The following is a 15760-nucleotide window of genomic DNA, read 5'->3' on the forward strand; positions in this document are numbered from 1 at the left end:
CGGCAGTGACCGGGCACACGGTGCTGAACCCAGCTACGGAGGTGGTCAAACACACAACGGTGAGCTTACAAGCAGGGCTGGAAGCTGGTAGGAACAATCACCATGGCAAGGTAAAACAGCTCTAAAAAAATGGGGGGAGAGGATTTAGTAGAGGAACCATTTCCCCAATGAACCATCTCTTACTGCTGAAGGAAGACAGAATTAAATTGAAATTCTACCAGCTAAGTGACTTCTGAAGCAAAATACTAATCATTCAAATTACGTATGCCACGAGATTTCCCCCTCCTCACACAGGAATGAAATGTTAAAATTCATCATCTTTAACTCTGTCAAAAACATGTGCAACTGATCTTAATAATGAACTCCCTTATTTAGTTTCCTCTTCATACAACTAAGGTGCTTTTTCTAACCTAAACCAAATTCCCCACACATCTTTTCTACATTTCAGAAGCTTTCATAGAGTCTCCAGGATTAAAAATAACCCTGGGACAAAGATCTCCGGACGAACTTCCTCAGCTTTTGCTAACCAACGAGAGCTTAAGAAAGCGACTCAGGAAAAAACAATCAATAGGGTACTTTTGAAGGAGACACGGATACAAAAATAACAGTTCGACCATATGTAAGAGTTAAGATCAGTCATTAAAGCCTGAAAGAAAGGTTAACCCATGGAAATGGTTGAAAATTAATGACTGAAAATGGTAACGGAGCTGCCAGGAGCAAAAAGAAGCACAGGGCACGGGCTCCCTATTCCTCAGCATCTGTGAGAATAAACACAGCCTCGCATGAGCCGACAGCCCTCCCGAAATTAGCGTGCATTTTGGCACATAAATTACATCTACACCTTGCTGCATTAGGGCTGCAGCTCAGAAATAAGCATGCGATCCCTCAAGCTGAATTTACTTCAAAGCCTCCCCCGTCATCTGCCTACAGAGCTCCGCAACAGATAAAAATTGAGAATGTGGTTTTCATTCATTTCTTCCAGGCACTCTAAAATTCGCACATGCACCTCCGAGTGGCTTGAAATCTGGTGTGCCATATGGCAGCGCATTTGTCATTTCCAGAAATATGTTGAGTAGCGGTTCCAGAAATATAAAATCCCTATATAAAAAAAAAAAAATACAATAATAATAATAAAAAAGCCCACAACTCCCGAAGCCAACAGATTCTACCCAAATGCCAGCGACTTCATCCCGCACACAACCGGAGAGCTCGGGCTTTGATCAGGCTTCAAAGCACCTCTTCATTCGCCCCAGAAAATAAATCTAATGCCTTACCTCGTGGAGGCTCATTTCCCTACTGTTTTACAACGATGTGAAGTTATTTACACTTTCCTTAAGTGAGACTGAAGCAGAAATAATACATAAACATTGGTGCCCAAATTATACAAATGCGTTGCACTCGTGCCACCAAGTAAATGATTTACACGCCACAGAAGAGTGGAGAATTGGGATCAAGAGTTTTATGGCTATTTCAGCGTGAAGCAACTGAAGAAGAAATAATTACTTCTCACCCTTCCTGCATACAAAGTTTAATGGTGCACGTTATGAAGTAACACTCAAAAATTACAGAACAATTAGCAAACAGATACAATTTTGATTATTTTTTTTTTTTTTTTTAAGCCGAGAAAGAAATAAGATCTCCTGCTGGCTGAAAGAACCACATAGTCTCCGAGCTAAGCAATTTAGGGTGAGGTTTCCAAAAATTGGCTGAGCTGAACTAAACATCTTGCTGTTGCCAAAATGAGCAAGTCCTGCGCCGTAGGTACGAAGCAACTAGTTCATCCTTGTACTACAACTTCTGCTTTGCAGGGATGCCTGCCTTCCAGTATTGGCAATCTGTGATTAAACGATCCTTTTTCAAAAAATAGAAAAAAATATAGATTAGCAAACTGCGTTCAAATCCCATTCCATGACTGGAATGACTTTCTTCCTCACTTTCTTTAGCAAAGTCAAAATCACAAATCATGGTATTTTCCAATAGACATAAATGAAGATTTTTTTTATTTATTTTTTTGCTGGCACATTCAGTTTTACCTTCTTTTTCCTCCTTATGTCACCTCTTGAAACTAAGTTATCTTAGCAAATAAATACCTTTTCTTTTACCCCAAGGATGAAAATGAACAGCAAGTAATAACTCCACTGACAAGAAGCGCTATGGGGTGGTACTTAGTTTTTTGAAACACACACACCTGAATTAAGAAAAATCTTACTGCAGACAGGTGGATCCTAGTCTTTGAAGAGCTTCCTGTGTACATATTCCACAGCAACATTTGTTAGTGGAAGCAGAGCACTTCTATTCTATCCAAAGAAACCACTCGTGAGCACCTAAAGCATCTTATGGCAGCAGCGACTGGGATATTTACCACTGCACAGCCACTGTTGCCGTACCCTCATCAATCCTGTCTGTCCCAAAGCAGGATCCACGCTGCTGCTCCAGCTCCCCAGAGACGAGGTTACCGCGTGGCTGCCACTTGCATCTCCTCCCCGTGACAGCGCATCTACTCGCCGCTGCTGGAGGCAGTGGGGTTTGAGAAATCTGGAGCTTTTTTCCCCAGGCGTAATGAGCACAGAGCTGCCAGCTGCTGATGTTGCCATCTAGGGAACCTATTCCTAGAAAAGCAGGAAAAAGGTGTGGGCTGAGCTGCAAAGACAATGTTGAAACTAAAGCAGGCAGACGAGTCCTCTGTAATAAAAGAAGAAGTGAAAAAAAAAGTCACCGTGCCTGCTGAGATTTAGGTTGATGAGCAGACCTCTCCCCCTCAGCCAGTATCTGGGCTTTTTAGGCAGACTGAGCATGTGGGTGGGATGAAAAGCAGCTTCCACTCGCTACAGCAAAGTTTTACTGTGCCCAGCAGACAAGTGAAGTATGCTAGATTTCCTGAAGACTTTAAGATTTCGTTGCAAGGTGGAATAAAAACAAACAAACCCCCTGCACTTTAGAGCACTTTCTATGTGTTTTGCAGGTTGCACGGAAACCACCTGCTGGTGCTGCCAGAACAACTCAAGAAGAGCCCAAGACTGCGTCTGACACGTCCAGACCTGCTGCAAAGAAAGGAAAATCCCACTCGGGAAGCTGAAATGAGAGAGACTTCAGTGCGATACACAGAGGTGTTTCTGGATAAGACAGAAGAAATTCCTACTGGACATCTTCTTGCAGCAAGACATGGTGGCCATGGGTTTGAAATTCACCATCCATCATAATCTGTAACCCCCGGCGTGGGAAGCAGAAGAGAAGCCAGCTAATGAAGCTGCACAGCCGCTGCCGTCCTCCCACTGCTGTTTCCACACTGTTGGCGGAATTGCTCCAACTACAGCTGCCCGTACGGGCACGGGCACGCAGCTGGACCCGAATTGTAACCCTGCCGTCACCCAGGCTGGCTCCTGGCCACAAGCCTGCGGTAGCTGCCTGTCCTAAGGCTCTCCGGAGTAACTACAAGAGGACAGAAGGACAAAGTTTTATAAAACAAGATGCAAAACAACAGTTTTGAGTGCAGAATTAAGATGTAATAACTACACGAGTATCATACCCCTCTGCAGCAGGCAGATTATTGTCTTCCCGTTACAATGGGGTTTTGGTCTGTAGGATTTCCTTCCTTTGAAGCAAAAGCTAGCAGCCACTGTCAGTGACAGGATACTAGCCTGGCTACATTTGGGACAGCAATACAGGACCTGCCAGGGTCCTAAGGACCTATCCTAGGCAGGAGTATCTAGAAAAGCAATTCTTACAATGCCACAACTAAAACGTTTAAAAGACAGAACTGATTCTCAGCTATGCATACTCTTCTTTTAACCACCGTTTTCTTCTTCACGTGTTTTTTCTTCCCAAAATCCCAAATCTAAGTCTCTGCAAAGTTAACTGAATATATTCATGCGTAAGTGGTTTAAGTATCCTAACTCGGTTTATTACATTTTTGGAAGAGTTCAACTGGTGGCTTTGAACTGAAGCAGAGAACCAAACCAGAGCTCTGCAAGTAATAATATACTCCTTGGGGATCTATCATTAAAATGGTAACAATCCCTGAGCTGAAGCAAAGCCAGAAGATTCAAGATGGGAAACGAAGGTATAAACAGTAAGAGCGCAGAAGTTCACTTCCTGAACCCAAGGTTAGCAAACTATTACTACTTCAAGGTACAAGCCAGTAAAGCTATTTTCCTTTCTCACTTACAGATTTAGCCTTTAAGGTGTTCTGTGCAAATTTTTTTTAAAGCTTTCTGCATATTTTAATTTTATACTTAAAGATCTTCCTGCATTCTGAGACAATTCTTATTATTTTCCTTTGATGCTTTTCTCCTTGGATGTTTTCCAGATCAAGCTCTAAATTGAAGTTCAGTAGAAAAACGATCAGAGCACTACATTTCAATAACAGAAGCACTGAAAATGTGGCCTTCGGTGTATTAAACTCATTGCTGGAAGCTACATATGAAAATATATTACCCACCTCAGAAAACTCTCCATTGTTATAATTTGGTCATTTCACACACCAGTGATCAATCTCAGCTGAGCACATTCTGTAAGTCCACACATAATGATAAAAAATTAGACATACCAGAGAAAAATTAAAGCCCTTCTTTCATGAACAAGTTTATTCACCTAGTGACTTCATATAAAAATCACTTTGCTGCTGCTTCTTCTCGTGAAGCTAAACTAGCTGAAGATATATAAGTTGTTGGTTATATGGGTCAACAGCTTAGGCACCTGCGTTGTGCCTACTTTGCAGTGAAAGATGGCAGACACCAAGAATCACCTTTTATAAATATAGAAGAAAACAACCTTAAAAGTATACTTTTTTTTTTTTTTTAAAGCTACAAAAGGATTTAACACTAATGAGCATAAATCATGAATCCCTCTTTTCAGCCTCTTTAAGCTCAAGCTTTATATCCTCCAACTCGCTTTCCTGTACCTACCCTTAAAAGTAAAGTTTCAGAGTGCACTAAGGAGCCTCAGCAACTGGCATGAAGTATGTTAAAGCCCATCTACAAGCTGAAAACCTAAAGCTATGTTTCAGACTTTTCATAATAACAATGTTCTAGAGGAATATTACTAAAAAATGAACATCTAGCTTACTTTCCTCCCAAACAGATGAAGCAAGCAGCCGACCATGCTTCTGTGGCTGGTGTGGCACTCCATGCTCAGCATAGCGAGCCACCACAGCAAGAACAAAAATATCTCCAGCCAAATCCCCTTTGCAGCTGTTAATTTCAAGGAATGACTCCCTGGACGTGAAGGATATACGAGTAACAGCCTCTACAGAGGCTTTACGAGGGGCTGTTGGACAAGGGGCTTCTGACATGCCAGCAGGATGCCATTCAGCTCCTCGACAGCCACTCGGAAAGTGAATTAATCCCAACACGTGCATTTCTAAGGCGATGCCCAGCGCCCACACGGGACTGCGGAGGAAACAGAAGGGAGGCTGGGGGCAGGAGGCACACACGGATGCTCTGAAAGAGGGGTTAGGGCACGGAGCTGCGGGATTTCCGCAGGGGGTGGGAGGAAAGACAATGTCCTGCCACAGCACTCGCACCGCAGCTGCAGAGCCGCACAGCCTGCTCCCCAGGACTGCTACAAAAACACAGCACTCCCCATTTCAGCCTTCTGCAAATTTACTGCCATTTTAAAACAACTGCGCTGAAAACGATACAAACCCGACATAAAACCTCACGATTCTTCCTCCGTGTGAAAGCGCTGCTTTTCCTTTGGTGAAAAAGCCACTTACGGACTGAAGCGTGTGGGGACTCACCTTCCAGCTGAGCCCATCCCACCGTCCTGCTGCAGCGCCAGAAGGCATTAAGGGAAGAAGAAGCCAGCTTAAAACAATTCTACAGAAATGCTGCAAACAAGGGTTCAAAAGTGTGGATGAGCTGTGCTCAGTTCAGAAACCTCACCCACTGCATTTTTAACAAATTTTAACTGTGGCGTTTGAGTCAGCTCGTGCTGATTTACTTCTTAAATGAGCAGAAATATGCTACACTAGATATAAAGGGGTTTTTGTTGGTTGGTTGGTTTTTAGTTTCATTTAATGATTTTTTTAATTGCTAAAATATTTCTGCCATACGAATGGATTATAGGCAACCCCAAAATACATGCACTCGCTGTCAAGTCTATTCCCACTCACAGCTACGTACAGAAACACTACAAAATGGAAAAGCAGGAAGGAAGAGACTCACAAACTCCCCAAACTGAAAGGCAAAATAGGATTTATTTCCCCCCGGCCCAAACCAGCTGGGCTGAGAGCTGCTGGGTGGCAGCTGGCTGGGGGATGTGACTGAAGCTGTGTGATGCTACGTTTCATGATCTTGGTTTCTGAAGTGTTGGCAGCTCACGAGCCCTGACCTGGACCTTTACGGGCACCTCCCACACGAGCAGAGAAGGCCAGAGGTGACACGCAGCAGTCCCATGGTTACTGATTCCTAACCCCTCCTTTGTCAAACACATCCAGTTTGTACACTGGAAAACAACCATTAAACTGCCAGCTGCAGCTGGAACTTGAAATGCCAAGCTGGTCTTTACATAGTCGGTGGCAAAAGAGACTTTACCACTGCCGGGTAGCCAGCAATTATTTTGCTGAAGAGCACGCTCCTTCCCAGGCTGGTACTGGCATCTCAAAAATGTGCTCTTTCTACAGTTAGCTAAAGACACAAGCAGAAAGTGGAGGTAAAGAAAGATGACTCTAAATACACAAGCACGATTCTAGCCAAGACCTTGAGGAATTGCATCTAAAATGCACTTTATTCCCATCTTTAGGTATTACCTGTTATATAGGGCAGTTATGGAAACAGTTTATGATTGCTTGTAAATCAAGATTTCAATTTTTTACAAAAGCTTAATAAAGACTACAGAATTTGTATTAAAAAAGTTAACCTGTAGTACCCATATTCTGACCTTATATTTATATATTCAAGTGATTTTATTTTGAAATGCTGAAGTATTTTGACACGTACACATCTAAAACCATAAGCCAGTTTGAATGAACGCACCACTTTTTATGGCTGCACTTGCCACAGCACACCAACCCCCTACTACATTTCTTCGTAACTGAAGGGACTTGATAATACAGCAACAGGTGCTCAGCCTGAGCTACCAGAAAAATAACCTTGTCTGGTAAAACTCCACCTTGACTACCTGCATTCACGATTTTCTGGCATCAGACTCAGGATTTCCATCTTTGAGGAACGCAGCATTTAAAATGACGCTAGCTACTTAGCAAGCACAGCACAACTACTGGATACTAAGCTGCTTCTGTCGCTGCACACGCTTGCTAACACACGAATGCCATTTCTGCAGAAGAGTAAGACAATATCCATTCAGCCAGATACCATAATTCGCAGTTACACATGGTATCATCTTTGAACCATGAGCACGTAGCTTGTATTACCTCTAAGGAATCCAGATGCCCAACTACTTGACCACTAAAATTATCCATCCAGAAGTAAGAAAACCAAAGAACAAAGCAGATAAATCACAAGGACAACCTGAAAAGACATATCAACTATGCCTAGTTACACTATTAAACAACATATTATAGTTAAAACATGTTGAAATAACCAGTTTTTAAAACTTTCCCCAGTCAGCATTAACATACATCTCAATTCCTCCAGAAGAGAGGATTCTCAAAGCCTTTCAGGGCTTTTCTTGTACTGTGTTTTTTACCCTTTTTTTCTGAGTTGCTTTCATACAATCTGCTTTTCTGTTTTAAATTCTAGGTTTCCATATTTTGAAATTAAACACCAAGCTAAACTATTCCTTGTCCTTCCCAGTGTGGAGTTTTCTTTGTCCATCACCTTCAGCAGGCGCTCCATCAACCACTGCCTGATCCCTCCTTGTTTTTCTATCTCAATACTGTGTTGTTCATTAAATAGGGATAAACTACCAGCAGCCCCACTAATTTTATGGAAATGCTTAGGGTTATGTCATTAGTTAGTGGATAGGCGTTGAGCCTGGCTGTGTGACACTGCCGACAGAAGTTCAGCACATAATTTAGCATACGTGTCTTGGCAAGTTAAAGAATGTATAGCTTAAAAGAAAAAAAAATAGTTGACCAGCAGTGCAATTTTGGTTCTTGACTTGAGAAGACTTACGGGCTTAGCTTCGTGTTTTGTAAACACAGGGAGGCATTTCAATAGGACCACTAGCAGTAGCTAAGCACATGCCTCCGTTTTCACAGGGCCACAGTAACAACAGGAAAAGTTGGGATACAAAAAAAAAAAAAAAAAAACAAGAACATTGTGACTAAGCTCTAACAACTTGTCTTCCTGGTATTCCGGGCCGACAAAAGGAATATCTGAACAAAATAAACAGCCAGGACCTCTGATCAGCAGAAATGGAAAAGACCCTAGCGGAGTACAGCCGTCAGGATGACAAGGTAGTACTGGCGGCAGAAGGCTCACAAAGCCCCAAGAACAACATTGCGCAGACTTCAATAGTTTCCTGTCATAGGAGGCCTGTAACAGTTCATTACGATTCCCCGCGCATCCCTTAAGAGCCTCCGAGCTCATAAAAACGATGTGTCATATTTTGATACTCGTGCTAAACACAAGCTTTATTATTACCCGTGTTTAAACCCAATACAATCCGCACAGTCCTCACTGAGCTATCTGATTAAATTTCTAATATTCATGAACTAGATTTTTAATATTGAATGCTCAAAATGATTCAAGCCTTTTGATGTAATGGAACATAAGTCATTCAGTGTCAAGTGGAAGGCAGATCCTTTATTATAGCATTAATTATTTGGGATATTAGCATTAACTTCTTTCTCTATTTGAATTAAATGGAATTCAAAACAGTGTGAATTTATGAATAGCCCACAATATAATTATTTCTGTTATCCCCACAGCACTAGCAGAAAGAGTGCCTACAAACTGAAAACATAAAGGAAGGATATTGATCATCGTTCTTCTTTCAACCTTTTTTTTTTCCTTTTTAAAAGACAGACACGGTGATGCTCAATATGTTTATGCTCTGAAAGGCTTACACTCTCTTTTGATGTAAAAAATTTCAGCCTTTATACCTACAAACACCATCTACATATTTTTTTATTCAAGATGTAATGATTAAAGGAAAACAAATTTAAGCAAGATATACCGAAGCCAATTTCTTTTATGACTGGAACAAAAACATTCTTAATTAAAACCACAAAGCTCCAAAAATAGCAAGGACTTTCACAAAATTTCAATACTCACTGGGAAAAATGCTGTGCCTTCGCTTACACTACCAAAGTTACTGCATCAACAGGGTTCCACACAGTTCTGGTAGGGAAGACTAAAGATACAAAAAGGCACTATTTAGCTGCTGAAAAAAGTACCTTATTTTTAATTCTTTTGTGGTACAGGCACAGACGGTGTTGCTAAAAAAAAACTCAAAGCACTACTAAAAATAAAATAATACTAATAATAAAAAAGTCAAATACTAGTCATTAAAAACTGCTGTTTGCCTATCAGTTGAGTCAGGGCTACCCCAGAGTGCCAGATCCTTCAGGATTATAACCCAGCATAACATTCCCATCCGAAATCCACAGAATCAGTATTTACAGGTTTGTATTGAGCTTTACAAGACTTCTGGAGTCGGGTTAAACCAAAACCAGCTGTCTAACTGAAAGTGCAACATTATGAATAAACAACAGCCGAGGCCAAAAATAAACCAAACCAAACGTCTGTGCCACCGTCCCTGCTCCATCTATACAGGTGTGAGCTCCCTGCCCTGCTCTCTGCAGCACACCTAACAGGGGTGTTTGCACACTCCCTGGCAAGACAGCAGGAAGACTACCTGAAAAAAAAAAAAAAACAAAATAAAGATCAGTAAACAAAGTGCTTGCTCTGGACTCAATGCTTGTCCTTCTGGTTTTGTTGAAGTCCTTAATAAAAACACTGAAAGCATTCAAAACATACTGATCTTTAAAGTGACCAGATGACGTACAAATGTGTTTTCTCTTCTGTTAACCTGGCAAACTTTCAAACTAAAATTACTAAGTAACTTTTCAACAAATACTAAATCTATTCAAAAAAAAAAAAAAAAAAGCAAAACAAACAAACAAACCCAAAGGGCACTCATTTTTCTACCTGAGCTCAAAACCAAGGAAAACCTGCAATAAGTTTTGTGAAGCCAGACATTCATCCAGCCCCAGCCTCCAGGATCCCCGGCACGTCATCCTTCCAGACCTGTCAAATTGGGCAACACCCTTCGTATGTTTGGAGGCGCACCATCATTCAGAGAAACGAGCATGCGATTTGTTGTCGTGACAGCTCTCACAATCCGCCACAAGAATCTGTCTTATCGTGCAGCCGCCTATCTTTCCTTCCACGTTACAAAGTTCAAAATAATTCCCTCGCCTCCGTCCGCAGCAGCGCTGGGGTGTCAGCTCAGAAGTAACTTCATCACGAGCGGCAGCAGCCCGAGGTGGCACTGGAAGCACGTCAGGACCCACAATGGGCATGGGAGAAAATGAAGGTAATGAACACACGGTTACTGCAAGGGCAGGAAGGAAAAACAGCCACACCTCACCGTGCTGAGGGTGCTCCCCCGTTCATTACAGGCAGGAGGTCGCGCCGATCGATACCTGGGATCCCTCCCTGCTGTTATCAGTGCCAGGCTTTGCTAAACAGGAGGCTTAATTTATTGCTGTTCCTTGAAATGTTTGCTTAGTCCAGAATGCCCTAAAGAAATTCGGAGTTATACAATTTAACTCCCTGTGTGTACAGTAAGTTTTAGCTGGATTTAGTGTTCCTCTTCTGTCCTTCTCTTCTTTTCCCCTTCTGTCCTAAATCTGAGAAGGGACTACTATTTTCCTACATAGTGAAGTAACTTGAGCAGTATACAAAAATTGATTACTTTGGTCAACCTAAATTGGACAAGTTTGAGAATCCTATGTTTACAACCATAGATTTAACCTATCTTTTGCATACGTAATAAATGCAATTCCTTTCTGAAACACTCCCAACCTGCAGTGATCTATTCCCAATCTGAAGGGCAAGTTCTAAAACTCTGCTCAGCAACTAACTTTAATATAAGGACAGTGAAGTTAAATCATGAGAGAACTGGGCTCGCTTTCAACAGCTTTTATCTTCTTTAAATAAAAAAGCACACAAAGAAGGCCAAACCACCACACAGACCAGACCTTTTTTGCTAACCCTGCTCCCACCGTCCTGCAGTTGGACTGCTTCCCCAGATGTGCACCAAGCTGACCTAGCGTAACCCATAGAAAAAGGCAGCCGAGCAGCTCCTCGCACCCTAACGGGACACGCCTCAGCGCCCCTGCTTCACCAAGGGGCCTCAGCATCCTCCTCCCTCAAACTGGGCTGTCTGCTTTCATATCCCTGACATTTCTCCTTATCAAAGCCCCCACAAATGCTCTCAACACTCTAGACCTTAAAAACCGTAACAGGGTTAAGGCTGAAATTTGACTTTCCACAAAAGGAAAAAAAAAAAAATCTGCAGGCCTGCTCATTTATTTTTGGTTATTAACCCATTTTGGCTAAACACTCCAGCCCTGACACAGCAAACACTATCCACGCTCCTCCAGAGATGATGCTTTAGGTCCCTGCTAAGCGACAGACAAAGAAAATGCCCTGCCTATCAAACGTGTTTCTGAAACCTGATGAAACACTATGGTAATGAGCTACCATTTTCGTTCCAAAATCATTTTTAATTTAAAAAATGTATTTCATTTGACTTTTGCTTCTCGTTACTATCAGATTTGGTGAATGTCCTAAATATAGCAGGTTTTCATAGTAAAGTTTTAGCTACACTCTACCTGTGGTATCTCTCAACACCTGTTTTCACATTTCCATAGCTATTTATATAGCTGTGAGCTGTCTGCAGACAATAACTTAAATGAGTCAAGGTTGAGTAAAACTGGATCAAGTTTCGTCAGCTCAGATCAAAAGTGCACCTGTATTGCATTCATTTTGCATCTGTATCCTCACGACTAAGAGAGATGCAACATTTCTCAGCATTCAGGTATCTGTCAGGAGTCCCAGCATGCTCACTCCACTGTGCTTCACTGCCTAGTGACTATTAGTTACATGTCACCATATTAACACACGTTAATGAGATCAGGACCAAAAGCAGGGCAACGAACCTATAGAGGGAAAAAGCCTCTAAGCCACGCAGCGCGTTTCTACCCCTTCGAACAGATATTGGGCACGCTGCCACGTCTGAGCTTCCACTCTAACAGACGTTTTTCTCAACAGGAGTATTTCTAAAACTTCACCGACAGCGGTTTATTGTGTAATACCTGTAATAATGTAAAATGCAACGGGTTGCTGTTCTCTAATCAGGATTTATTTCTCTCCGTATGAACTCCCCAAATTTACAATACTCTACCCAAAGCTTAAGAACGTACGCCGCCAAGGCACCTCCCTGCACACCAAGTTATTTACGCTGGCTTTAAAACAGGAACTCGGCTTGTTAACGGTGGGAGACAAATTCATTTGTTGTGTCATATATATTTAATGGGATATAAAAGTATGTATTTCATATCTCAATGCACTTCCAATTTACTCACTTCATTAGCATTTATGAAATAATTAAGAATCCTCACCACGACAGAGGAAAAATGATTACTCTAGAAAAAAAAAAAAAAAAAAAAAACAATTGAAAGAATCACTGTACCCACCATGAAACAGAGCAACAGTTTAACTGGGCAGAACGCTGATGGCTAAGTTACGATGAGGAAACTAGTGGATCTAATTGAATCGGTAAGAAAAAAATAAATGGAGCGCCCTAAAACAGGAAATAGCTTAGGATACCTGGGCTGGCCAACCTTCATGCACTCACAAAGCAAAATAAACAGGAAAGCTGTTTTTCGAAAGGCAGAAGTCACCAGATCTCGTCCAGCATCTATTTCAAAAGACCACATGAGAGTATGCTAGTTAAATTCGTCGTATAGGCCTCACTTGTGTGCTTTAGGAGGAAGAAACAATGCTATCTGCCTATCTGCCACATGACAAACGCCATCCCTGTAGCCTGTGAAGGCCTTCCAATCCAGGAGCTACCAGGGATCCTTGACTCTCCGGCTCCGTGGGAGCTATCGTTTTGCAACATTCCTGTATGCCTGGTAAATAGAAGGATAAAGGGTATTGCCTGGAAGTTTATTATTTCAGCAGAAGTAGAAAGCAGCCTGACTGCAGCGCGCCTCCGCTCACAGCACTGGCAGAGCAGACCACGTGCGATGACCTACTTCAGCTCAGCGGTGTGTCCAGCACCTCACTTCAGGTCTGACCACACTAACCAAAATGCGGCAGCACCTGGGGTTTGTTGGTGCCTTCCTTCAAACATCTCTGCTAACTCCCGCCAGCAACCCCCCTTTCGGAGAGCACAGGGGACGGGAAGAGCCATGGTTCAGAAACCGCAAGCCTTCGACGCAAGCAGAAATCATTTTCTAGAACATCTGTAAGCATCAGATTCAAAGGCATCTTGGTTTTGATTTCGATCCTGCAGCAGGTAAATTGATAGAGCACCTGCCTCTGTGAGCCTGGAGCAGGTTTTACGCTCGTGTGGCATGAAAAAGAAGGACACTTCAGGTAGTTCTGCTGCTGCTTGAGGCTATGACCGGCAAACAATACTGCCCAAACATCGCTTTTGAGTCACTACTGTAACTGCTAAGGAAAGCACCATGAGCAAAGGAATAACAAATGTCAACAGCAACACCACGCTAAAAAAAATACAAAGGCTGGAAACAAAGCAGATGCTGCTGACCTTGTCCCTCTTCTTTAGCACATAGTAGATGTGACGTGACACATAAGAGAGCAAATACCTTTCCTCAACGCTCCCACGCAGCTAGGCAGGAAACTATAGAGAAAAGAGAGGAAGGACAGAAAAGGGATAAGTTCCCTTTCCATCGCAGCAGCTAGGCAAAGGCTGAAGTTTGGGATTTATCGTATATTCAGCAGCAAGGACACAATATAAGCAACCATCAGTGACTAACTCTGCTGTTGGTTTTGGAGAAAGACAGCACAAGAGATCCTGAGTCCCACTGTACCACAACAGACATCAGAAATACCATCTAGCAGAGGTAAAAGGCTAGTACGAAAGATAGCAGCGCAGCGACAGAAAAGCTGCAAGGAGAGCTAACGTTGCAATGAGTCTGTATCTGTTTCATGGCCTATATTAAAATATTTGCTAATTACAGGCTTGATCTTAGCAGTACAGGTGCCTTCTGTCTCTATGCTTACTTTCTGCTCCCAAAAGCGACATCTTCTGTCAAAGTTTCAAGAAAGTCAGCTATGAGGACGAGGCTGCTTAAATCGACCGGGGCCAGCCCAGAGACTTCCAATTTCCCCAGCCGTAAACCTGGCTATTTCTGAGAAGCTACAAAGCAATTTTCCAGCAGAAGCCACGATCCCCCCTCGGGCTCACCACACGGTGCCACTGCCACGGTGCCGGCTGTTGAGGATTCCTCAAAAGCAGGAGGAGAAGCGAGCAGCGCTCTCGGGAGACATTCCTGCCGCGCTCCTGCCCTGCCAGCCCTTCCCAACTCCTCCATGTTAAGCTCCCGGCCCCGGCTCTCCGTGACACCAGGCACGCGTGGCTAGGCCGGGGAGCTCCGTGGCTGTCGAGGACGCTGGTGGACGACGAGCCCGGCTCTCCTCCGAGCCCAGCTCTCCTCCGATGAGCCCAGCTCTCCTCCGTTGGCCGGCCACGATGGCAGCAGCGTGATCCCGGGGAGCAAATGTTGCCTCCCGGCACACAAAAGGAGCGGGGTCCGGCTCGGGGAGGCAGGCTGGGACGCGACCAAGTTGGAAACTAACAAAAGAACAGGAGGGCGGCGAGCGGGGGCCACATTTAGTCTGTGGAGGCACCTCAAAACCCAGTGAGGTTGTGGGCACCCTGCCTGTGCCTTGCCCTGTGTGTGTGTGTGGGGGGGGGAGGCTGTTAACTTTTGGGGTTTTGAAGCTTTCTGTCGTCCTGCTGACGGCGAAACCCCGCGGTTCGGGGTCTGACGTGGTCCTGCTCATCGCTTTTTCGGGCTGCTGAAGTGGGAGCTCAGGGATGGAGAGAGGGCTGTGGTGTTGGGGGGGGGGGGGGGTTACCAGAATATTCCCCGCACCCCGCCGCCTTTCACCCCTTGTGGGACGAGGACGCGGCCCCAGCGGGGTCCCCCCTCACGGCAACTTTTGGGGACCCCGCACCCCACGGACCCCCCCACACCCCTCCGCGGGCACAAAGCGGCGGCTGCAGACCGGGATTGCGATTAGGATTGGGACTAGGATTAGACTGGGATTAGGCTGGGGGGGCAAGAGGGCGGTGCCCCCCCCCCAAAGGAGACACCCACCCCCCCCCCCCCACCCCCCCATACCCCGTTGGCCACAAGTTTGCGGCGCGGGGCCCGTCCCGCACCGCCGCCACCGCGCTTACCTCGGCCGGGCCGGCGGGGAGCGGAGCGGAGCGGAGCGGGGCGGGGAGGAGGCTCCCAGCCCGGGCGGGCTCCGCTTCTTTGTCTCCTCGGCGGCGGCGGTGCCCGCTCGCTCCCCCCCCTCCTCCTCCTCCTCCTCCTCCTCTTTCCTCCGCTTCCCTCTTCCCTTCCCCGGAGCGGATGCGGGCTGCGTGCTCGGCTGGGGGCCGGCTCCCTCCCCCCTCCTTTCCCTTCTTCTTCCTCCTCCGGACGCGTCCAAGGCCTCGGCGGCTCCTCCGCTCCCCGCCCGCCCTCAGCCCGCAGCGCCCGGCGGCGGCAGCGGCGGCGGCCCCAGCCCCGGCCCCTCCTCCGGCAGCCGCCCCCCCCCCCCCCCCCCTCCTCCTCCTCCTCCTCCTCCTCCTCCTCCTCCTC

General features: G+C 44.9%; 2 protein-coding genes across 3 annotated transcripts in view; both read right to left on the minus strand.

Annotated features, from left to right (window-relative positions):
• NCK2 (NCK adaptor protein 2) overlaps nt 1–15492 on the minus strand; it is an 83098-nt gene extending 67606 nt beyond the window's left edge. The window contains exons 1-2 of one of the 2 annotated variants that reach the window (XM_084513636.1): nt 15352–15401; nt 9180–9258 (exon numbers count right to left, since the gene is read on the minus strand). The gene's annotated coding sequence lies outside the window, so the exon portion shown is untranslated. Of the gene's footprint in view, nt 1–9179; nt 9259–15351 lie in introns of both variants that reach the window. The other variant, XM_084513635.1, reaches the window with a different exon arrangement.
• On the minus strand, nt 1513–14977 carry LOC311433986 (uncharacterized protein). Its single transcript, XM_084513736.1, has 3 exons — nt 14169–14977; nt 2388–2609; nt 1513–1851 (listed from the first exon to the last, which is right to left on the minus strand). Exons 1-3 carry the CDS (start codon nt 14188–14190, stop codon nt 1778–1780), a joined length of 318 nt encoding a protein of 105 aa, XP_084369862.1. The 5' UTR covers nt 14191–14977; the 3' UTR covers nt 1513–1777.
• Nucleotides 15493–15760: the final 268 nt, after the last annotated feature.

Source organism: Aythya ferina (genome assembly GCF_964211825.1).
Source record: "Aythya ferina genome assembly, chromosome: 1".
NCBI lineage: Eukaryota > Metazoa > Chordata > Aves > Anseriformes > Anatidae > Aythya > Aythya ferina.

Excerpts from the sequence above, each read along its gene's own strand:
- LOC311433986 (XM_084513736.1), bottom strand. The coding sequence starts at position 14,190 with ATGTCGCTTTTGGGAGCAGAAA. Across the intron at positions 2,610-14,168 it reads GTCGCTTTTGGGAGCAGAAA|GAATAGGTTCCCTAGATGGC; the intron begins GTAAGCATAGAG and ends CTGCTTTTCTAG. Across the intron at positions 1,852-2,387 it reads GACAGACAGGATTGATGAGG|GATCGTTTAATCACAGATTG; the intron begins GTACGGCAACAG and ends TTTTTGAAAAAG.